Raw genomic sequence first — 22,628 nt, forward strand, 5'->3', positions numbered from 1 at the left:
AATGTTGTCGCCGAGCTCCAATTGTCACTTCCAATCCCAACACATCATAAAAAAACTCATGCGCGCCCTTTTCCATTGCCCCCCACCTCCACCGGTGACATCATTGTTGAGTCGCCTGCGGTGGGGTCCGATAGCAGGGGTCACGACCTGGGTTGGGTTTCATGGCTGCCCTGCTCCAGATGCTGAGCACCTCACCGGGTTCGCTGTTGTAGCAACTGCAAAAACATCTCCTGCCTAAAAAAAAATATTTGTACTGATGTAACCCCCCCGCCCCCACCCCCCCACTCTCGGTCCTGCAGGCCTGTGCACCGCTCTACTCGTGGCGGACTGAAAAGGACGTCGCACGATCTGACGCCACCGGCACTTGCTACCTCTCGGTGCAGAACTTCACCAAATTTGTGGAGTACGCCCCCTGCAGGACAGGTGAGTGGTCATCATATCATAAAACCTAATGCTTATTTACATATACAATTTATATTTATATATAGAATAACAGCAATTATCATTATTATTATTATTTCCACGCCAAGAAATCAGCGACGAGGGAGGACAAGGCTACTGCCAAGGAGGATTCAGCGCCGACTTCACCAAGGTAACTTTTCATTTTGCTTCTGTGGTTTTATGGTCTTAACTCCGTCGCCATAGTAACGCCTTCCGCCTCATCTTCCAGGACGGCCGTGTGGTGTTGGGGGGTCCGGGGAGCTACTTCTGGCAGGGTGCGTATGACCGTATGACCGCGCGTCAATGTCGCCCGCCCGGTGAAACGTCCGCTAACTGTCGCTGTGGCGGGAACGCAGGTCAGGTGATCTCGGCAGACAAGGAGGACATCATCAAGACGTACTACCCCGGCTACTTCATGCAGTCTGTGGACGGTCAAGTCCAGACCAAGCAAGTCCAGGCTGAACACGACGACAGCTACCAAGGTCAGTTGGTCGGCATTTATCTTCCCGGGATAGTCCTTTCACCTTTTATAATCCCTGACAGGCTACTCCGTGGCTGTGGGCGACTTCAGCGGAGATGGAGTAGAAGGTAAAGTCCATTGAATGTCCTTAGCATCAGGCCAAGTCACCATACGCTTCATTTCCTTTAGATTTTGTGGCGGGTGTTCCCAAAGGAGTCATGCTTTACGGATTGGTAAGAAAGCTCCGTTATGGAAAATCTACTGGATGTCATATTTGACCGCTGCTGTTGTTGCAGGTGTCCATCTTGAACGGAACAGACCTGAAGACCATGATTAACTACACCGGCGAGCAGGTGAGTGATCAAGCTCAAAACCCCAAATTGTTCTTCACTGGGTGACTCGGTGTTCCAGTCCAGTCAACGTTCCTCGTTTGTGGAGTCAGCGTTGGCAAAGTTTGGGCATTTCCTTTGCGGCCAGCTGATTGTGGTTTCCAGCGGGGACGGCCATGATAAATTGATTTTTGGAGGATTAAAAAGCAGATGGCGCAAGTAAGTCAGGCCTTCAACTCGTCTGCTGCAGAAATGCTTGAATGTGAAAGGAGTGAGGTTCCCCCCTGCTGGTGAAGTTAGCCTGTTACTATGTTGGCTTCCCCCTCAATGTTGGTAGCTTAGTGCGGGACCATTGGGAACAAAAATATCCTAGTTTAAATACTGCAATTGTATGTGTAGCTGGAGTGAGGTTCCACCAAATTGTGAAGTTAGCCTGTGGCTATATTTGCATTCTTTCAACATTGGTACCTTAGCGTGGGATCATTGTAGAATAAAAAACAACCATCTTTCTTGAAGTACTGCAATTGCCTATAATATTCTAGTTTAAATAATGCAAATGTAGCTGGAGTGAGGTTCCACCGAATTGTGAAGTTAGCCTGTGGCTATGTTTGCATTCTTTCAACTTTGGTACCTTGTAGAATAAAAAAATAACCATCTTTCTTGAAGTATTGCAATTGCCCATACAGTGTAGCGACAGCAAAGACCGGTGTCAAGTGAAAGGAGTGAGGTTCCCCGAGACTTGTGAAGTTTCATCCCTTCAACATTGGTACCTTAGTGCAGGACCATTTTACAATCCAAACAAATAAGCAAGTTATATATTACAATTCTATGTGATGTAAAGTGAAAGAGTGAGGTTCCCCCTGCTGGTGAAGTTAGCCTGTTTCTATGTTGGCACCCCCCCCAATGTTGGTAGCTTAGTGTGGGACCATTGGGAACAAAAATATCCTAGTTAGTCACGTTGGTCCTTAGCATTGCAGATACCTACAGCAATGCTTGACACATGCTGGTGTCAAGGGAATGGAGTGAGGTTCCTCTGGCTGATGAAGTTAGCCGGTTAAGTTTGTTGCCTGTATTTTGGGGATTTTTAAATAAAACGTTATACTACATGATGGCATTTCTTACAAGAATCAGTGCTGTAGTTTATCACACGTGTATTTCGATGTTTAGCTCTGAGCCTCAGGCTTTGCTGTCTTTATGTACGATGCCCCATTTAAGTGTTGTTTATTTGTTTTGAGGAATAAAGTGCAGCATCCATGTAGAAAATAGAACAGTGGCGCCTCTCACTCACTCAGAAGTGGAAGACACCTTCTCAAGAAAACAATCGCTGTCTTTGTCTCCAGATGGGATCCTATTTCGGCTACGCGGTGGCGACCGCCGACGTCAACAGCGACGGGTGAGTTTTCTCACAGAATCGGAGGCCACCAGCAAGCCATTACACCTCCTGGCGTCAAAGAGTCTGGACCCAAACCATTCTGTTTTCTCCGTCTGGTTTATAGGATGGTGGACCTGCTGGTGGGCGCGCCCATGTTCATGACACGGGGCTCCGACGGCCGCTTGGAGGAAATGGGCCGAGTCTATGTTTACCTGCAGCGCGCCCCCTTGAACCTGGAGCTCCGCCTACCTCACCTCACCGGCTCTCAGGTGTTTGGGAGATTCGGCAGCACCGTGGCGCCGCTGGGAGATCTCAACCAGGACGGCTTCAACGGTGAGAAGGATATCTCGGGTTAACAGGTTTACGGTATCATAAACAGTTGGAAGATGCCCGGTGGGGTACACTGGGGTTGTCGCCAGATATGCAGTTGTGTTTCTGGACTAAAACGGCTCGTATTTATTTATTATGATATATTATGTCATATTTGTTTTCACAATTTAAACAGGACATTTGACATTTAGCATCATCATCTTTATTGCAATCATACACTTTTGCCTTGACGTCATCCATATTCATCCAAATATAATATGCTGCGATGCATTCACAAACCCAAAGATATCCCTTCTCTGCAGACGTGGCCATCAGCTGCCCTTTTGGTGGAGAGGACCAGCAGGGCCTGGTCTACATCTACAACGGCTTCCCTCAGGGCCTCCGAGAGAAGCCGTCCCAGGTGATCGCGGGCCAGTGGGCCGCGGGTTCCCTCCCCGCCAGCTTTGGCTTTGCGCTCCGAGGGGCCGAGGACCTGGACAGGAATGGGTATCCGGGTAGGTCATCTTCAAAAATACCGTTTTTAGTGCTTTTTTCAAATCTTTTTTTTAAACATTTTGCGGCATTTTTGCAGATCTGATTGTTGGTGCTTTTGGCGTTGATAAGGCAGTTCTCTACAGGTAGGTTGGACAGTTGATGGACTAACAGGACAGTCCTGCTTCTGCCAAGGGAATAGTTTGGCCTAAAGTGGGTGCAGACTTGACTCTAGGTGGCTTTTACATGGATTTTAGAACTCAAACCAGATTTAAAGTGGACCAAAATGTGAAACTTTAAATTGTTGGAAAAAGGTACTTTGGTTTGGAGCGTTCACATAAGCGTGAGAAACAGCCTTGTTAATCTGAACCGGTTCTGACAGATGACTTAGACCAGGTGCCAGAGTCTTGACCGATGTTTGCGGCGGTCTCCCGTAGATCCCGCCCCATCGTCAACACCAGCGCCTCCCTGTCAGTCAACCCCACCATGATCAACCCCGAAGAGAAGAACTGCATTATCGCCCAAGGGAACACCAGCGTGGCCGTTTCCTGGTGAGTACCCGGCGGGGGGGGGGGTTCACTCTGATAAGGTCATGTGACCGTATGTCTTTACACGGTATCACAGTGGTGCGTTCAATAGCAGCATTGTCAGCCCTCTTAAATGTGCACACTATTCACTGCGGCACAGGAGAGGAAACAGACGGCGGTCACTCGCTGTTCAACATGCCCGACACCCCCTCCTTCTCTAAATCCCCCCCCCCCCCAGACCCCTTTACCCCATAAAGGAAACTCTTGTGTACACATGTGTCTTGATTACCCAGCGATGACGACTTCTCAGAGGGGATAATGGCGAGGAGAACTAGCGGGGAGGGGCTTTTCCTCGCTTTGAATGCGATATTGTTTGCTAGCGGAGCACAGCTGGGAAACATCAGGACACGTAGACTCAGCGGAGGAGCGCTTACACACACAGGAGCTTGTATGAAGATATTGGCGCTCCTCAATGGACGCTCTTGTACTCCACGTCTTTTTTTTTCTGGGGCAGAATCGCACAGTAGCGTTCTTGTACAATAACGGTCGCTGCATCAGTGCAAACTATTTTTATGAACTAAATGAGGGGAAAGTGTCAAGATCAGGAAATAATACATATATTTGCTTACATTCATATACATATGCAGTATATACTGTATGTGTGCAAAAATGTCGCATTAAATAACAATCGCTTTGTAATAAGAAATAAATACAAAATACACACACATATATAAACTCAAAATAATCTACAAATGCTTACAAATATACCATATAAACTGAAATATATGTTTATAGCAGTTAATAATTTTAATAAATGCAATATTTCCATATCAAAGGCATAGAAAACCTGTTTATTACTTTCCAAATACGGTTTTAGGTCGTAGACTTGGAATAGCACCCCTATAGTCACCTTTACGCTGACATTATTCAACTCAGGGACTGAAGACGGCAGCTAACAAGCTTGTGAGCTAACCAGTTAGCCTCAATTTTTTTGCTAAGCATCACAAAAAGTTTGAAATGTAGAAAATATACAGCTATGCGTGCCATTATGGAATACTTTTGACTGTAAATGCATCTTTGGTTCGAAAAAGTACGTTTTAACAAGTATACAAAAACGCTACAGTTCAGTGGAACAGCGTCAGGATGGAAATACAGGAATGAAATAATAATTTCTTGTCCCCTACCTGGATGTTAATCATTAAAATTCAAACAAAGCTTTCAACTTTTTTTAAGTGTGGGTTTACGGCCTTAAATCATATGTAATAATTGCATACAAATAAAGTTGGCTACTTCTCGGATTTCACTGATTGCAGGCTATTTTTGGAACCTATCGGTGATAAACGGAGCCGCCATGGTGTAGCGGTTAGCGTTCCGCACGTGGGAGCGTATGGATATGACAAACATAACTGAAGGCGCTATACACGCCACCTCCCAGTTGTCAAAAAGGATGAGTGACATGTGTGATGTCATGACGGGACCTGTGGGTGTTCAGCTGTGAAAAACGCCCAATTTCACCCTTCTTGACTTTGACGCTTCTTTTGGCATATTCGGGCAGGTGGGAAGGGGACCCCAATCCATGGAGGCATCTGGTGAAAGCATGCCTCCAAACATTCCCAGCACGTTAGTCATTACAGTCCATTCATGCGTTGAAATGGGAAACATGGATGGACACGGGAATGCATGTCCTTCTGGCGTATTTATGATGAACCTTCTGTCCAACACAGCGTCAACCTGAGTTTCTGCCTGTCCGCCGACGGGAAGCACCTACCAGACGTCCTCGGTGAGCCAACATTCCACATCAGGCCTTTATTTCACTGTCGGAAAGTCACCCTTGTCCATGTTTGCAAACCTGGATTCAATAAGTCTCTGTTTACACTTGACTCTACAATAATATCCCATTTTTCTTTTTATTAACTTCTACTGCACTGGAACAAGTTTATGTTATCACGTACCATATTTTATTCTTGTAAATGCAGCATATTTACAGCATATTTCATATTGTGTGTGACCACAGCAGCAATTTTTTACAAGTTTTTACATGAACTAGCAAGACTTTTGCTGGTGCGAGACCGATACCTACTGGTTTCTTCCTTGCAGACTTCCAGGTGGAGGTGCGGCTGGACAGTCAGAAGTTCAAACAGAAGGGAGCGGTCAAGCGAGCGCTCTTTCTGGACTCCCAGCAGCCTTTGCTGCAGAGGAGCGTGAGGGTGCGTCACGGCGAGGAAGAGTGCCACCACACCAAGATCTACCTCCGAGTACGTCCACGTTTCGGTGGAATCTCTACCAGGATGTTGATGTTGTCACGGACTCTAAATTCAACATGTTTTGTGTCGTGGGTTGCAGGATGAGAAGGACTTCAGGGATAAACTGTCCTCCATCTTTGTGGCCTTGAACTTCAGCCTGGATAGCGGCGCCGCTGCCGACTCGCACGGCCTGAGGCCCATTCTCAACCATCAAAACGCCAACGTGATCGAACAGAAGGTACTTGGCCACTCATAGTAGTGATGCATGGTGTCCAGTGGGAGGGAAACATCAAACTATACAGACATGAGGACTTTTTGGGTTGGAGAACTCTGGTCCTTTGGAGGGTCTCCTTTGGAGAAAACCACAATACTACTCCGCAAAAAAAACAGAAAAGCTGAATTTTTGCATTCAAATTAGTTTTGCGTTCACATTCATTTAGGTACCTTGTGATGACAATGCAAGTCAAAGTAGATCTGGATCACTTTGTGTTCACATTGCACGGGTCTAATGAACCACTGGACTTGAAGCAAAGTGAACCGAGACCACTCCTTTTTAAACCGAAGTCAATTCTTTTTTTTCTTTTTTTTTAGAAAAGACATGAGACAAGAGACTTCTTCTTTTTGCGTTTATGTTAGTTGAGTTAGTTTTAGATGCCAGGCAAAGTAGATCTGGATCACTTTCTGTTCACATTGCATATTACTAATGGACCACTGACCACTGAAGCAGAGAAAAAACATACTACTCCTTAAAAACACAGAAAAGCTGAATTATGCATTCAAATTAGATTACTACAAAAATACAAGGTCAAGGCAATCTGGATCACTTGTGTTCACATTGCACAGGTCTAACGAGACCAATCCTTTTGAAACTGAGATCATAAAACCCCCAAAGAAACAGTAAAGCAACTCGGTTCTTTTTGCGTTTACATTCGTTTAGACACTTTACAGCAAAAATACAAGGGAACGTGAATCTGGATCACATTGTGTTCACATTGCACAGGTTTAATAAACCTCTTTACTTTAATTGAGCCTAACAGGACTACTGCATTTACGAAACTGAAGTCAGTCCTCTTTAAAAAAAAAAAAAAAAAAAAAAAAAAAAAAAGAACCCAGTTCACATTAGTTTTGACACTTTATGACACAAATATGTTCACACTGAACAGGTCTAATGAATCGAGCTGAACTGAGTCAAGTCCTTTTTGAAACCCAAGTCAGTCCTCTTTATTTTTGCATTCACACTTTACGGCTAAAATACAAGACAAAGCGAATCCAGATCACTTTGTGTTCACATTGCACACTTTGAATCAACCACTGGACTACTTTGGGTTTGGAACGCTCACATAAGCGCGAGAAACAGCCTTGTCAATCTGAACCGGTTCCGACAGATGGTGCCAGAGTCTTGACTCTGGTCCTTTTGGAGGGTCAGTTAGTGTGGTGCCCCGTTCAAATCCCTCCATTTTTTTTCCAACAACCTAGGATCCCACTTTTGTGGTGGAAGTCACGGTCATTTAACCATCCATTTTCTGTAGCGATGATCCGGGTTGCGGTTTTATCCATGTGGTTTACACCCTGGATTGGTCACCAGCCGGGTTCAGGGCACAAGTAACACCGTAACTTCCTGGTAGAGCACCAATTGACTTTGAGAGAAAAGGACTGGTCATCAAATCCGGATCCCACCTCTGACACCGTCACAAACCTCGGTGGACTCCCAGAAGTCATCTACTTGTTCAGGATCCTTGAGCCAAAGGTGGTCTACACCCTGCACCGGGAACCGATCAGCTGTACTCCATTTGTCACAAAACCCTTTGGAGTTGGACTAGTCTTCCAAGTACCCACTTCCACACTACTTTTCCTCTTGTGAACGTCTGACTTTGGGCCAAATGTGGTTCACACCCTGGAGTGGTCACCCATCAGTATACAGGTTCAAACCTGGGTTGAGGGCCCTCCTCGGAGTTGCGTGACAGCACCATATGTGACCGCCGAGAGCGCCGCAATCTGGTTAACGGCGGTTTTGTGCGTCTTTCCCTCATCGCTCTTGCGTATCTTCTCCCACTGCTGGCCGCCCTCAGCATATCAAAGCTCGCGGGCCTCCCACTGATGTGGTGCGCTGCCAAGAACCCAGACCTTGAGCTCCAATACCCAACTTAAATCTGGCAAAGCCTCCATTTTGGATGATCCCTAGACGTGCACCGTGTCCGTGCTCGTGTGTCAACGAAGCTCCGACCTTCATCGGATTGTGGAAGTGTGCGGCGGCAGCTTTTCATCAAGTTCGAATGTGTCTCCGCAAATCCCACTCTCGCTCGCATCCTAACGTGTTCCTGATGTTCCTGGCGGGAGTCGTAAAAGTCTCATGCCGGATCTATTAATGGCCGTCACTCTGGCATCATTACTTGCATGGATCTCAGCTGTTCTTCTTCTGCGGCGCTCCCGAGTTGCAACAATGCTCTGGTTGTCCTTCAGGACTTGGTTTGATGGACACTTGTCCAAGCATGGTGGCATAGTTTGACTGACAGCTATTGCGGAACATTTGTTGTGAAGCGTTCCTCGTGTCATGTGACCCGCACAGTTCCAAGAGAACATGTGGCCCACTTAACATGGCGGCTTCCCTTGGTGTCCATAATTAGAGCCTGGTGTTGGTGTAATGACAGGGGGGGGTGGAGGCAGGGCACAAGATGTTGCTGGGTCCTTGTTATCATTTGGTGAACACATAAACTGGTCAAAGTGGGACCTCTCCACCCTCCAGTAGACCTTTTCTCATGTGCATCACCGCCCCCTATGGGTCAGGAGTGGAACGGCATGGATCTGATCATAAAGCACAGCGGTCGGCTTTCACTTGGGCAGTGCGGTTTCAGGATCCTGCCGGCTCCAAGCCCTTCCAGACCTTGAGGCCGGCACCTCTATGGTTTGGCTGGGTGGCGTCGCGTGTGGGGAAAGTGCAGCCCGCCGCAGAGCGCTCTGATGTGGGCCGGCGGCCAGAACCCCCGAGATCGCCGAGCTTGCAGCCACATGCACCGCACCGCAAGAGCGTATCCTTCGGCACGTTCCTCCCCCAAAAGCCCGGGCTCATGGTTTCCTCCCGTGACGTCGCCAACGTGAAACATGTGCGTGCCAGCACAGCTGGCCTCAAGAACGCCTGTTCCTGTCATTAGCTACGTAGTACCTCTATAAATACCAAAATACCACAGGCTGCCGTCCAGGTGTGTGTCGGAATGCCGTCAGTCATCCTGTTGCGTCACGCCAACACTTCCCTCACGTCTGCCTTGGACGCCTGTCGTGTATCGGCAAGGGGCGTCTATGTTTCCATGTTAACCCCTTGGGGTCCACCCTTTAGTTTTAATAACTAATAACTAAATTAATAACTACTCATCTTGGAGGGGGGGGGTACAGGGTAGGGGTGTTTTTAAACATGTCTTCTTCTAACTTAGAATGCAAATATAAAATGTAGGATTGAAAAATTATTCTACCAAATTAGCAAACCAAAAAGTTTAATGTATAATGTATAATATCTTATGTCATTGTTTTATTTCATTATTTATTATTTATTTAGAAAAATATACGGATTACCATTTTTAATAATAAGACGTTGAAATAGTTGGAACATTTAAAAAAAACAGCTAGGATTTACAGTATACATACTGTATTATACAGTATAATGTACATACTGTATTATACAGTACACAATATACATTCTGTATTAGACAGTATACATACTGTATTATACACTAAACAATATACATTCTGTGTTACAGTCTAGATACTGTATGACACAGTATTACAGTATCATACTGTATTATACAGTATCATACTGTATAATAACTGAAACTATGTATTACACAGTATACAGTATATAATACTGTAATACACAGAATACAGTATACATACTGCATTATACAGTATCTGGCAAAGCTAACTAATAACGGTATTATAATAACTGTAAAACGTTATATATTACTGTATTACACAGTACTACAGTATATCATACTGTATTACACAGTACTACAGTATATCATACTGTATTACACAGTACTACAGTATACATACTGTATTACACAGTATTACAGTATACATAATGTATTACGCAGTATTACAGTATATCATACTGTATTACGCAGTATACACTATATCACTGTATTACGCAGTATACAGTATATCATAATGTCTTACGCAGTATACAGTATATCATAATGTATTACGCAGTATACAGTATATCATAATGTCTTGCGCAGTATACAGTATATCAAAATGTAATACGCAGTATACAGTATATCAAAATGTAATACACAGTATTACAGTCCATCATACTGTATTACACAGTACTACAGTATACATAATGTCTTACGCAGTACTACAGTATACATAATGTCTTACGCAGTATATAGTATACATAATGTCTTACGCAGTATATAGTATACATAATGTATTACGCAGTATTACAGTATATCATACCGTATTACACAGTATACAGTATACATACTGTATTACACAGTATTACAGTATAGTACATACTGTATTATACAGTATTACAGTATACATACTGTAATACACAGAATACAGTATACATACTGCATTATACAGTATACATACTGTATTATACAGTCTCTGGCAAAGCTAACTAATAACTGTATTATAATAACTGTAAAACAGTATATATTACCCAGTATTACAGTATACATCCTGTACTACACAGTATTCCAATAGTATATATTGCCCATGAATGTTAAAGGCTGGTACGTAGATGGGAATGTGTCCTGTCGAGGATTCCCATCTCCAATCGTGGTGATTAAGGAAGTACGTGGACGTGTCTTTCAGGCTCAGATTCTGCTGGACTGCGGAGAAGACAACATCTGCGTTCCCGACTTGAAGCTGGCGGTCCAAGGGTGAGTTCTTCCTTTTCGCTCCCATTTCTAGGATAAAGATGGGAAATGCCATGGATTGGTCGGATCACTGGATTTTGGAGTGGCTTAAAAATGAAAGCAGAGGTAACTCATGATCGGTTCTTCAGAACATTGGCTTCCCTTGCGTCTTGCGTGGGAGTGCTTTTGGCTTTCCAGCATGCCTTGCGGCACCTGTTGCCAAAGCTACTTGCTGTTGTTTGTTATTCCCCACAGTACTAGTACTTACTTATCCTTTCTTTACCTGTTCAATGCTCTCATTGTGGTGTGTTGCGAGTACTGCCCCTTTAAGAGGGCGTGGGAATAAAAAACGGTCCACTTTGTTTCATAAAAAACGTCTGTTTATTACTCCGGACAATAAATGTGTAAAAATGATTTGCGACGCTGGCCGGCTACAAATCCGTGTCAGCCAGCACGCTAAAAAACACGAGCGCATCTGTTTTTCCTGCTCCGCTGCCGACTTTCACACTCCGGGGAAAGCTCAAGCGGCAGTTTCCTGCGCCAGGAGCGGGTGCCCGGCGTCTGGTAAAAAACAGGAAGTGCGTGCCGCAGGTGCTACGACAAACAGGATTCAGGCCAGATACGTGGAAAATGCCCGAAATCCTGTCCTCATGTCGGGGGTGCAGAAATCTGTTAGCATTTTTCTCCGCCCTGATACTCCCTTCGCCGCTCTGTCATTTTCATTTCCTATATTTATCTGCCATCTGCGTGGATGCGCCGACCCCCGCCGTACGGCAAAAAGCGGCTGCGAGGGTGGGGTGGGGGGGCGCCCAGAGTGCGAGTTCAGGAAAGTGTCATTAGCACAATTAGCACCACGTCTGGACCCGGGCCGTTTAAAGCCAACAAAACCAGGAAGAGAAGGTCCGTGGTTCCTGCCGTGTTTGTTTCTGGCACGGGGCGGCCAAGGCACACAACGTGTTGGAGGGCGGGCGTCCCTCAGGGAGGCCTCACCGTGTTGTGTCCTTTTTTTAATTTGCTTTAAAAAAACAAACAAAGAACAGCTGATTTACAGTACAGGGGGGGCCTCAGCAAGGCCGCCCCCCCCTTTTTATGAGGGCTAATTAGAAGCATGTGCTTGACCTTCGCTCGATGTGGAATTCCTCATTGTTCCTGGGAATAGGAGTCGTTTTTACAGTCGGAACGCCAACGGAGAGCTTCTTTATGGTGCTTTCAAGGGACTCTGTATAAACGCATTATTTGTCAACGTGAGTCGCAATGTAGTGTGGACCAAACAGGAAGTACTTTGAGATGGATGGCCGTCTTTGTAGCCCCCCAATGAAAGAATGGATGACTGAAAGGGGGCAGAGAACGCAGCCCTGTGGCACTCCGGTGTTATTTGTTTTGGGATTTTAGGAAACTGGCGTTAAATGTTTGCATAGTGGAACTGGCGTACCCAAAATAAAAAATCCTTTTTTATTAGCGATGCAGGCTAATAAATAATAAACAATAAACATTGTCTTTTTAGGGACAGGAAGGAAGTGTACCTGGGCGACGACAACGCCCTCACCCTCACCTTCAACGCCAGGAACGAGGGCGAGGGCGGCGCGTACGAGGCCGAGCTCTACGTGGTGCTGCCCCCCGAGGCCGACTACAGCGGCATCGCCCGCAATAACGAGGTGAGCGTCTTCCGCCCTCCCCAATAAAGTAAACCCCCCCTTACCCCCCCCACAGTCTTTTTGGACACTTTTTTTTTCCCTTCGTTTGTCACCTTGAGCAGAGCTTGACCCAGCTGACCTGCAGCTACGAGACCGAGAACCAGACCCGATACCTCAGCTGCGACCTGGGAAACCCCATGAAGTCTGGAACCAGCGTAAGACCAAAATATGTATCATAATTCCTTTGGACCAAGGCTGTACTATTTTTAAGATAATAATTAATAGTGTATATTGATTTGATAACTTACTATTTATAACTTATTATTGTATGAACTTTTTAATTTTTTAACTTAAAATTTTAATATTTTTTTTAAATATCAAAATTCTCAAAAAAATATTTAAAATAAGTAAAATGTTTATTTTTAAACCATTAATATCAATAATAATATCAAAATAGAATTAATATTAAAAAATACTTTGCCATTTCGAAGTAATATTTTGAAAGTATACACTTATTTTGTTCATTTCTGTCTGTTTTTTATATTTATTTATTTATTTATTGCTGTATTATTTTTTAAAGATAATAATTAATAGTGTATATTGATTTGATAACTTAGTGTATATTATGTAACTGCGTATTAATTATTGTATGAATTATCTAACTATTTTAATAATTTTTATAAATATCAAAATTCTCAAAAGAATATTTAAAATAAGTTAAATGTTTATTTTTAAATCATTAATATCAATTATAATATCAAAATAGAATTAATACAAAAAAATATTTTGCCATTTCCAAGTAATCATCATAGTAATATATTGAAAGTATACAATTATTTTGTTCATTTCTGTCTGTTTTTGATATTTATTTTTGCTGTATCATTTTTCAAGATAATAATAGTGTATATTGATTTGATAACATATATTATGTAACTGCGCATTAATTACTGTATGAATTATCTAACTATTTTAATAATTTTTATAAATATCAAAATTCTCAAAAGAATATTTAAAATAAGTTGAATGTTTATTTTTATATCATTAATATCAATAGTAATATCAAAATAGAATTAATACAAAAAATTGCTAAATATCAAAATAAATGTCAAAATGAGAGTAAAAATCAACAAATTATGTCTGTAAAATCAAGTGTATAAAAATGAGTAAAATAAATTAAATGTATAATAACATTTTGTCCAAATGTAAAATATATATAAATTTAGATTTTTTTTATTAATATGTCTGTCTTACATTAATGACACTTTTTTCATTGTATTATTTTTTTTAATACATTTTAATTCAGCGATAAATTTAATGTCAACTCAAAAATGAAGAATACATTTAACGGATACTTTTGATGGTCAAACAGTTCACAATTTGTCCTAAAATAAAAAATAATAATAAATGTGTACATTTATTATGACCTTTAATGGTTTTGTGTTGTCTTTGGCAACGTGGTGCATGCTAGCCGTAGTTCCGTCCATCTCCGTGACTCGTCCCACCTTATTTCAACCATGATTGTTCCCCACAGCTGTGGGCAGGTCTTCGCTTCACAGTTCCTCGCCTGAAGGACACGCACAAAACGGTCCAGTTCGAGCTGCAGATCCGCAGGTAATTGTCATCACCAAAAGTTCCTCTTCTGGTCCTCCGGACCTACTGACCGCCATCCCTCCTCTTGCAGTAAGAACCTGGACAACTCCCACAGCGAGGTGGAGTCGTGCAAGCTGGAGGTGGTGGTCCAGGCTGAGGTCATCCTGCAGGGGTGAGGAGTCGCCACCACGTCTCTCCGGTGGAGGTTCTTCCGGACTTTTCCAAGCGTGTTCTCACTCCCAGGGCGTTGCTTTCAGGGTGTCTCGGCCAGATAAGGTCTTCTTCCCGCCCGCCAACTGGAAGGCGACCAAGAACTACGCAGTGGAGCAGGAAGTGGGGCCGGCCGTGGAGCACATCTACGAGGTGAGCGATGCTTTTCCAATCGGTTCCTCTCCAACCAGCCCAGCCTTTGTAGGTGGGATGCATGCACATTACTGATATTTCACTGTTTTACATTTTTCATAAATGTGGAAGAAATTTCAAAAACTGGTGCCCATTTTGCAAGTATGGGATATTTGGTGTGGAATTTTAATGTCACAAAAAATATTTCCTCCATTTTGGTATGTGGCTCTGACGTAACAAATTGCATGTTCAGGATACTTGTTGCTAGGCAGAGTTGAGAGCTCCCTAGAGGACATTGTAAAACATGTTTTATAAATAATTCCAACACTTGGGACATGCAATGTGGAAGAAAGATTTTCTCATTCTGGAATGCTATTCAAAAATGTCTTGGAAAATGTCTTCAAAATTGTGATTGTCATGTGTAGACAAAAGTTTAGAGACACTTTCCCATGTTATTGAATGATAAAGTGTCTCCTAACTTTGTTGACAAAAGTTTAGAGACACTTTGTCATTCATTTGTTTCTAATCTGTAGTCAATTTTTGATTGTCATTTGTAGACAAAAGTTTAGAGACACTCTCCAATACTATTCAATGAAAAAGTGTCTCTAAACTTTTGTCAACATTTTGTCATCATTCAATAACATGGGAAAGTGTCTCTAAACTTTTGATTACAGATTAGAAACAAAAGTTTAGAGACATTCTCCAATTCTATTCAATGAAAAGTGTCTCTAAACTTTTGTTTCTCATTAGTTGTCAAAAGTTTAGAGACACTTACTCATGCTATTGAATGAAAAAATGTCTCTAAACTTTTGTTTCTATTATGTAGTCAAAAGTTTAGAGACACTTTCTCATGTTATTGAATGATAAAGTGTCTCCAAACTTTGTTGACAAAAGTTTAGAGACATTTTATCATTCAATAGCATGATAAAGTGTCTCAGAACCTTTGACACCAAAAGTTTAGAGACACTTTTTCATTGAATAGTGTTGGAGAGTGTCTCTAAACTTTTGGTGTCAAAGGTTCTGAGACACTTTATCATGCTATTGAATGATAAAATGTCTCTAAACTTTTGTTTGTAATCTGTAGTCAAAAGTTTAGAGACACTTTCCCATGTTATTGAATGATAAAGTGTCTCTAAACTTTTGTCTACAAATGACAATCAAAAATTGACTACAGATTAGAAACAAATGAATGACAAAGTGTCTCTAAACTTTTGTCAACAAAGTTTGGAGACACTTTATCATTCAATAACATGGGAAAGTGTCTCTAAACTTTTGATTACAGATTAGAAACAAAAGTTTAAAGACACTTTATCATTCAATAGCATGGGAAAGTGTCTCAGAACCTTTGACTGGTGTAGACAACATCCGTCCTTATTGGAATGCAACATGTAAAACCCGAATGAACTAAAATGATGTTTTCCAGCTGGTGAACAACGGGCCGGGTCGCATCAGCCACACCCTGCTGGAGCTGCGCTGCCCGCTGGCCGCCCAGGGCCACGGTCTCCTCTACCCCCTGGAGTTCTCCACCGAGGGCCCCATCAACTGCAGCACCGACGGCAACGTGAACCACCTTCGTCTCAAGGTGAGTCTTGACGCCGCGTGGACGCTGCGTCACGTCTCAGCAGGCTGGATTGTTTTTGTGTTGACGTCTACACGTTGCGCCGCAGCTGCAGCACACGCCGACAGAACCTCCTCACTTGGCTCTTAAAGCGGCCGAGCATCGCGTAGAGAAGAGGGACGTCCACAGGAACGCCCCCCCGCTCTCTCACCTCACCAACCTGGTAAGACAACACCTTTACTCCTTTGTCTCACACAAACTACAACATGACCCATGAAGTACTAGCGTACTCGTGTACTGTATGTACAGTACCCTGGCAGCATGAATACAATTACTGAAACATCATGTTCCTATATGACCTTTGACCTCAGATCCTTGGCCATCTTGGGCTTAGTAGTCAAGGACGATGCCATTCTTGTAGTAAACCAAATAAGACTGAAAGTATTACACACAGTCACAGAAAACGCAGTACTACATCAGAACACAAAGTATCCTTTCATCAATGCGATCGCCTCGCTAGCTGGTAACGAACGACTGTGGTGACCTTGTAGGAAGCACATAAGAACGACCCCGAAGAAGGATGGAAATAGTCCACAAAGTCATAGAAATGTCAGAAACAGAAACACAAAATAGAACCTGTCATTCACGTAAATTGATGGACAGAATTAATGGCAGTGGCAACTTTGTGGAAAACAAATAAGAACCACTCTAAGAAAGACTGGAAATAGTCCACAAAGTCATAAAATCTGCAGAAATACTGCAAAATAGAACTTGTCATTTACTTAATGTGATGGACAGAATTAATGGCAGTGGCAACTTCGTGGAAAACAAATAAGAACCACTCTAAGAAAGACTGGAAATAGTCCACAAAGTCATAAAATCTGCAGAAATACTGCAAAATAGAACTTGTCATTTACTTAATGTGATGGTCGCTTATGGTGCACATAACGAACGGCAGCGGCCTCATTAAATGAAATAGTTAAGATCAACTCTTGAAGACTGGAAATAATCCACAAAGTCAGAGAAATTGTCAGTAAATAGACAAATCCATCGGAAGCGATTGCGAGTCCTAAATAACCATGGCAACCTTGAATAGAAATAATAATGGCAGAAATCCATCACATTAATCCAAAGGATTCCAAACGAGATCGGAGATAATCCACCAGGAACCTTGAACAGAACCAAAGAGAAGAAGACAGGAAGTAGTGTTGCATCTCGTCCCCCGCAGGGGGCCGGTGGGGGTGGTCTTCCTCCACATCAGGTCTCGAACACACTCCGCTGCTTTACGGGCGCATCATTAAGACCACCGTGAGAAAACCGGTGCTTGGGCCTTTTTTTACAGTCGCATGACATTCCTTGGAATTTGATTGGAAGCAGGTGTGGATGGGAGGGATCTTTCCAACATTGGACTCTTTTTTTTTTTTTTTTTTATTTATTCGACCCGCGGCATGAATGTGGCTCCTATTTGTTGGACTTGGACCATGCGCTTCCTTAAAAATCCGCGTCCTTCACCTGTCAGCTACTCCAAGAATGTTTTTGCATGCGCTAGCATGGCTGGAATATCCAACGGAACCCGGAATGTAGAACACGGAGTTCTCATTTGTTTGAATTGGGAAGAAATCATCTGTTCCAGGGTCAAATAAAGGATGTGTTCATTTGATTGACATGATGTCCAAGTGATTAAGCATCTTTTCCAACTTTTCCATGTTGGGACTCTGAAGCACATTTCCTGCTTTGTGTTTCTAGTCGTGTTCCAATGTGGACTGCTGGGCCCTGCGGTGCCAGGTGGGCCTGCTGGAGAAGGGGACCACCGCCATCCTCAAAGTGCGCTCCCGCATCTGGGCGGAGACTTTCATGGAGGTTTGTAGAGCCTTTTTTTTTTTCTTTTTAATTCCACGGATCAGCTTTGACTGGTGTTTTCCCACCGGGCTCCCTTTCCAGACCTGGTCAGGAAATGAAAAAGCATCACCAAAGGAATCTTGTATAGTTGAGTTCTAACCTTCTTCTGTCCCGTTTGAGCCACTTGGCCGTGTTTAATATCAGAACACGTCACATGAATCAACTCCAGTACAGAAGAGCCGTCATGACGGAAGAAATGAGTTTCACCTCGTCTTTGTCGCCACCTGGCGTCCTATTCGCGTATTACATGCATGTTTGTGTTGCAGAAAGCCTACAAGCAGTACGTGCTGGAGTGTGTTGCCAGATACAGCGTGAAGACCATGCCCTACGCCATCACGCCCAGACATCTTCCCAGTGGACACAAGAAGGTACTACCATAAGTATTTACAGCAAAGCTTATGTTTTTCGCAGTATTTTCTAATATCGGCAAGTTGTATGAAGTTATCCCGATACTGTAGCTGTTGGTGTAAAAGTATCACAACGGTATCGTAAAGTATGGACGTAAGACGATGGTGTGGTGTTCAGGTGGTGACTCCGGTGGTTTGGAACAAGCCCGATATCGACAACTCCGTCCCGCTGTGGATCATCATCCTCGCCATCCTGGCGGGTCTGCTGCTCCTCGCCCTGCTCATCTACGTCCTATACAAGGTCTGTCAGAGGAACACTGCACCGATACCTGTGTAGAGGAAGTACCTTGTACCATGGTACTGTTGTCGGAAACATTGGAGTATTACTGTGGTCAATGGAAAAGTATTACCGTATTACATTGTTATCAGTGGTGCGATACGGGTGATAGATGATTATCATCTATAAAGTATGCTGATCCTGATTATCCGATATTATCAGAAAAGTAGAAATACCACAGTAATCATGTGGCAACATTGTTATCAGTGGTGCGATACGGGTGATAGATGATTATCATCTATAAAGTATGCTGATCCTGATTACCCGATATTATCATAAATGTAGAAATACCACAGTAATCATTTGGCAACATTGTTGTCAGTGGTGCGATACGGGTGATAGATGATTATCATCTATAAAGTATGCTGATCCTGATTATCCGATATTATCAGAAAAGTAGAAATACCACAGTAATCATTTGGCAACATTGTTGTCAGTGGTGCGATACGGGTGATAGATGATTATCAATTATGAAGTATGCTGATCCTGATTGTGATATTATCATAAATGTAAAAATGCCACAGTAATCATTTGGCAACATTGTTATCAGTGGTGCGATACGGGTGCAATATGGGTGATAGATGATTATCAATCACGAAGTATGCTGATCCTGATTACCTGATATTATCATAAATGTAGAAATACCACAGTAATCATTTGGCAACATTGTTATCAGTGGTGCGATACGGGTGTGATACGGTAATAGATGATTATCAATTATGAAGTATGCTGATTGTGATATTATCATAAATGTAGAAATACCACAGTAATCATTTGGCAACATTGTTATCAGTGGTGCGATACGGGTGCGATATGGGTGATAGATGATTATCAATTATGAAGTATGCTGATCCTGATTGTGATATTATCATAAATGTAGAATTACCACAGTAATCATTTGGCAGCATTATCAGTGGTGCGATACGGGTGCGATACGGTCATAGATGATTATCAATTATGAAGTATGCTGATCCTGATTGTGATATTATCATAAATGTAGAAATACCACAGTAATCATTTGGCAACATTGTTATCAGTGGTGCGATACGGGTGATCCATGATTATCATCTATGAATTATGCTGATCCTGATTATCTGATATTATCATTAATGTAGAAATACCACAGTTATCATTTGGGAACATTGTTATCAGTGGTGCGATACGGGTGCGATACGGGTGATTGCTGGACCTTTGATGGTCAACTTTGTGTCCTCTGTGTGCCAGCTGGGCTTCTTCAAGCGCTCCCTCCCGTACGGGACGGCCATGGAGAAAGCCCAGCTCAAACCCCAGGCCGCCTCCGAACCCTGAGAGAACCCCTCCGGACCCTGCAGGACCCAGAGACCCAGAGACCCAGAGACCCAGGCCACGTGATTGCAGGCAGAGACCACTGGAACTGGTGTGGACCGAAGACAATACGACCATCCTTCAAACCAAATGAATGTGTTTTTTTTTTTTGCAATGGAGTTTTCACCCCTAGAGCATGCTGGGTAAAAAAAAAAGAGGAAAACGCGGGTATGAAAAACTGCTTGGGGTCCATCCATGATGAGGGACCATGACGACCACGATGACGGCTCCTTTTTGCACTCAAAGGAAATCTACTGATTGGCTTACAAAGACGCCAAAGACTGACTCCGCCCTCTTTTTTTTTTTTTATTCCTCAACCGGCCTGCTACTGATGGTTCTATTCCCGAGACTTCTCCAGGTGCTTCTTTGGGCGGACTTGAAGGTGACAGTCGGCAGCCCGGTAGCGTGCTAAGTGTTAGCGTGTAGCCGGCGTGTTGTTACTGTGACAAAGTACTCGGCGTAGTACTTGACTAGTCATTGAGCAAAAAGACTGCAGTACTCCACTTGGTGTAAATATTTGCTGACTCGCGTCGCTCGCTTGGTGTGAACGCTTTATTTATGAATGATTGTTGTTAGCCTATCAGCTCCCAGACCTCCTGCTTAGCCCCGCCCCACTCTGGCAAGATCCCTACCATATCACAAGTATTGCAGTAATTGCAGTATCGCAATGTTTATACTACCATGGCCATAGTATTACGATACTTTGAAATGGATGACTTTCGGTATCAGCGTTGCGATATCGTTGTGTGCCATAAGTCTACCATTGTCATTCATGTATCACGATACCATGGTCATCAATCAGTCATCAATATGGAAATATTGTGACTATATGTACTGTCACTGTTGTCCACGTATCATGATACCGTTGTCACTGATGTCCAAGTATCATGATAATCAATCATCAATATAGAAATATTGTGATACTACTGTCATTGGTGTTGAAGTATTGCGATACCGACATCAACAATTTCCAAGTATCACGATAACAATGTCATCAAAGTCCAAGTATCATGACACCATTGTCGTCAGTGGCCAAATATCATGATACCAATGTTGTCAATGTCCTAGTATTGTGATACTATTGTCATTGATGTCCAGTTATTGCGATACTATTGTCATAAATGTAATAATATTGCAATACCATTGTCATTGATTTTGAAGCATCGCAATACCATTTTCACCCATGTCCAAGTATCATGATACCATTGTCATTGATGTCCGAGTATCATGATACCATTGTCACTGATGTCCAAGTATCATGATACCATTGTCACTGATGTCCAAGTATCATGATACCATTGTCACCTTTGTCCATGTATCATGATACCATTGTCACTGATGTCCAAGTATCATGATATGGATGTCCAAGTATCATGATATGGATGTCCAAGTATCATGATACCATTGTCACTGGTGTCCAAGTATCATGATACCATTGTCACTGGTGTCTAAGTATCATTATATGGATGTCCAAGTGTCATGATACCATTGTCACCGATGTCCAAGTGTCATGATACCATTGTCACTGATGTCCAAGTATCATGATACTGATGTCTAAGTATCACAATACCATTGTCACTGATGTCCAAGTATCATGATACCATTGTCACTGATGTCCAAGTATCATGATACTGATGTCTAAGTATCACAATACCATTGTCACTGATGTCCAAGTATCATGATACCATTGTCACTGATGTCTAAGTATCATCATATGGATACATATCATGATACCATTGTCACCGATGTCCAAGTATCATGATACTGATGTCTAAGTATCACGATACCATTGTCACCGATGTCTAAGTATCATGATACTGATGTCTAAGTATCACGATACCATTGTCACTGATGTCTAAGTATCATGATATGGATATCCAAGTATCATGTTACCATTGTCACCGATGTCTAAGTATCCTGATACCATTGTCCCCTATGTCCAAGTATCACAATACCATTGTCACTGATGTCCAAGTATCATGATACTGATGTCCAAGTATCATGTTACCATCGTCACCGATGTCCAAGTATCATGATACCGATGTCCAAGCATAGCGATACGGTGACGGAGGCGGGCCAAGCAGGCGCTGGTAGTTGACTGTTGTTTAAAGGTGCAATATTTATAAAGATGTTTGTTGTTTGTTTGCTATTGCCAGAAGTTGATTTGAAATCCGTATCGTTTTCCATAAGCACATTTTTCATTCTGTCTTGATCATTTCCACTTCTTGCTGTTTTTAAGGATTTTTTTTATTTGCTGGAACACAAAGCAGTTGATGGATGGATGGATGGATGGATGGATGGATGGTTGGCCTGGTGATGGACCATCATCCATTCATCCTGGATCATGGCCTTCTGGCCTTCTGGCCTCCTGTCCTCCAGCTGCTTCAAAGTCTTTAGAAAGGACAGATGTCCATCATCCAAGGCACTGCCCCCCCCCCCCCCTTCAAATCATGTTGTACATATTTAAGACAAGGACACTTTTATCGGAACTTGTCTATTTTCTTCCCCCATATTGGGGCATTTCCCCCCTGGAGGAGGTCCCGTGGTGATT

The 22,628-nt window shown here is 43.0% G+C and overlaps 1 protein-coding gene across 2 annotated transcripts in view; it reads left to right on the top strand.

The window, feature by feature from the left end:
• The window catches only part of itga5 (integrin, alpha 5 (fibronectin receptor, alpha polypeptide)), a 51,209-nt gene extending 28,812 nt beyond the window's left edge, over positions 1–22,397 (top strand). For both annotated transcript variants that reach the window (XM_078796863.1, XM_058050650.2), the window contains exons 5-31: positions 300–423; positions 531–592; positions 671–716; positions 798–923; positions 985–1,029; positions 1,091–1,134; positions 1,198–1,254; positions 2,571–2,623; positions 2,727–2,935; positions 3,235–3,426; positions 3,504–3,549; positions 3,841–3,954; positions 5,655–5,710; positions 6,028–6,185; positions 6,274–6,411; positions 10,983–11,050; positions 12,531–12,681; positions 12,783–12,875; positions 14,192–14,271; positions 14,342–14,422; positions 14,508–14,613; positions 16,016–16,174; positions 16,260–16,373; positions 17,897–18,010; positions 18,316–18,417; positions 18,575–18,697; positions 19,958–22,397. In XM_078796863.1, the coding sequence (XP_078652989.1) occupies positions 300–423; positions 531–592; positions 671–716; positions 798–923; positions 985–1,029; positions 1,091–1,134; positions 1,198–1,254; positions 2,571–2,623; positions 2,727–2,935; positions 3,235–3,426; positions 3,504–3,549; positions 3,841–3,954; positions 5,655–5,710; positions 6,028–6,185; positions 6,274–6,411; positions 10,983–11,050; positions 12,531–12,681; positions 12,783–12,875; positions 14,192–14,271; positions 14,342–14,422; positions 14,508–14,613; positions 16,016–16,174; positions 16,260–16,373; positions 17,897–18,010; positions 18,316–18,417; positions 18,575–18,697; positions 19,958–20,041 (2,745 nt within the window). In that variant the 3' untranslated portion in view covers positions 20,042–22,397. The remainder of the gene's footprint in view (positions 1–299; positions 424–530; positions 593–670; positions 717–797; positions 924–984; positions 1,030–1,090; positions 1,135–1,197; positions 1,255–2,570; positions 2,624–2,726; positions 2,936–3,234; positions 3,427–3,503; positions 3,550–3,840; positions 3,955–5,654; positions 5,711–6,027; positions 6,186–6,273; positions 6,412–10,982; positions 11,051–12,530; positions 12,682–12,782; positions 12,876–14,191; positions 14,272–14,341; positions 14,423–14,507; positions 14,614–16,015; positions 16,175–16,259; positions 16,374–17,896; positions 18,011–18,315; positions 18,418–18,574; positions 18,698–19,957) is intronic.
• Positions 22,398–22,628: the final 231 nt, after the last annotated feature.

The sequence above is a fragment of the Doryrhamphus excisus genome, linkage group LG15, assembly GCF_037039965.1.
Source record: "Doryrhamphus excisus strain RoL-2023G ecotype Guam linkage group LG15, RoL_Dexc_Guam_v1.1, whole genome shotgun sequence".
NCBI classification, from domain to species: domain Eukaryota; kingdom Metazoa; phylum Chordata; class Actinopteri; order Syngnathiformes; family Syngnathidae; genus Doryrhamphus; species Doryrhamphus excisus.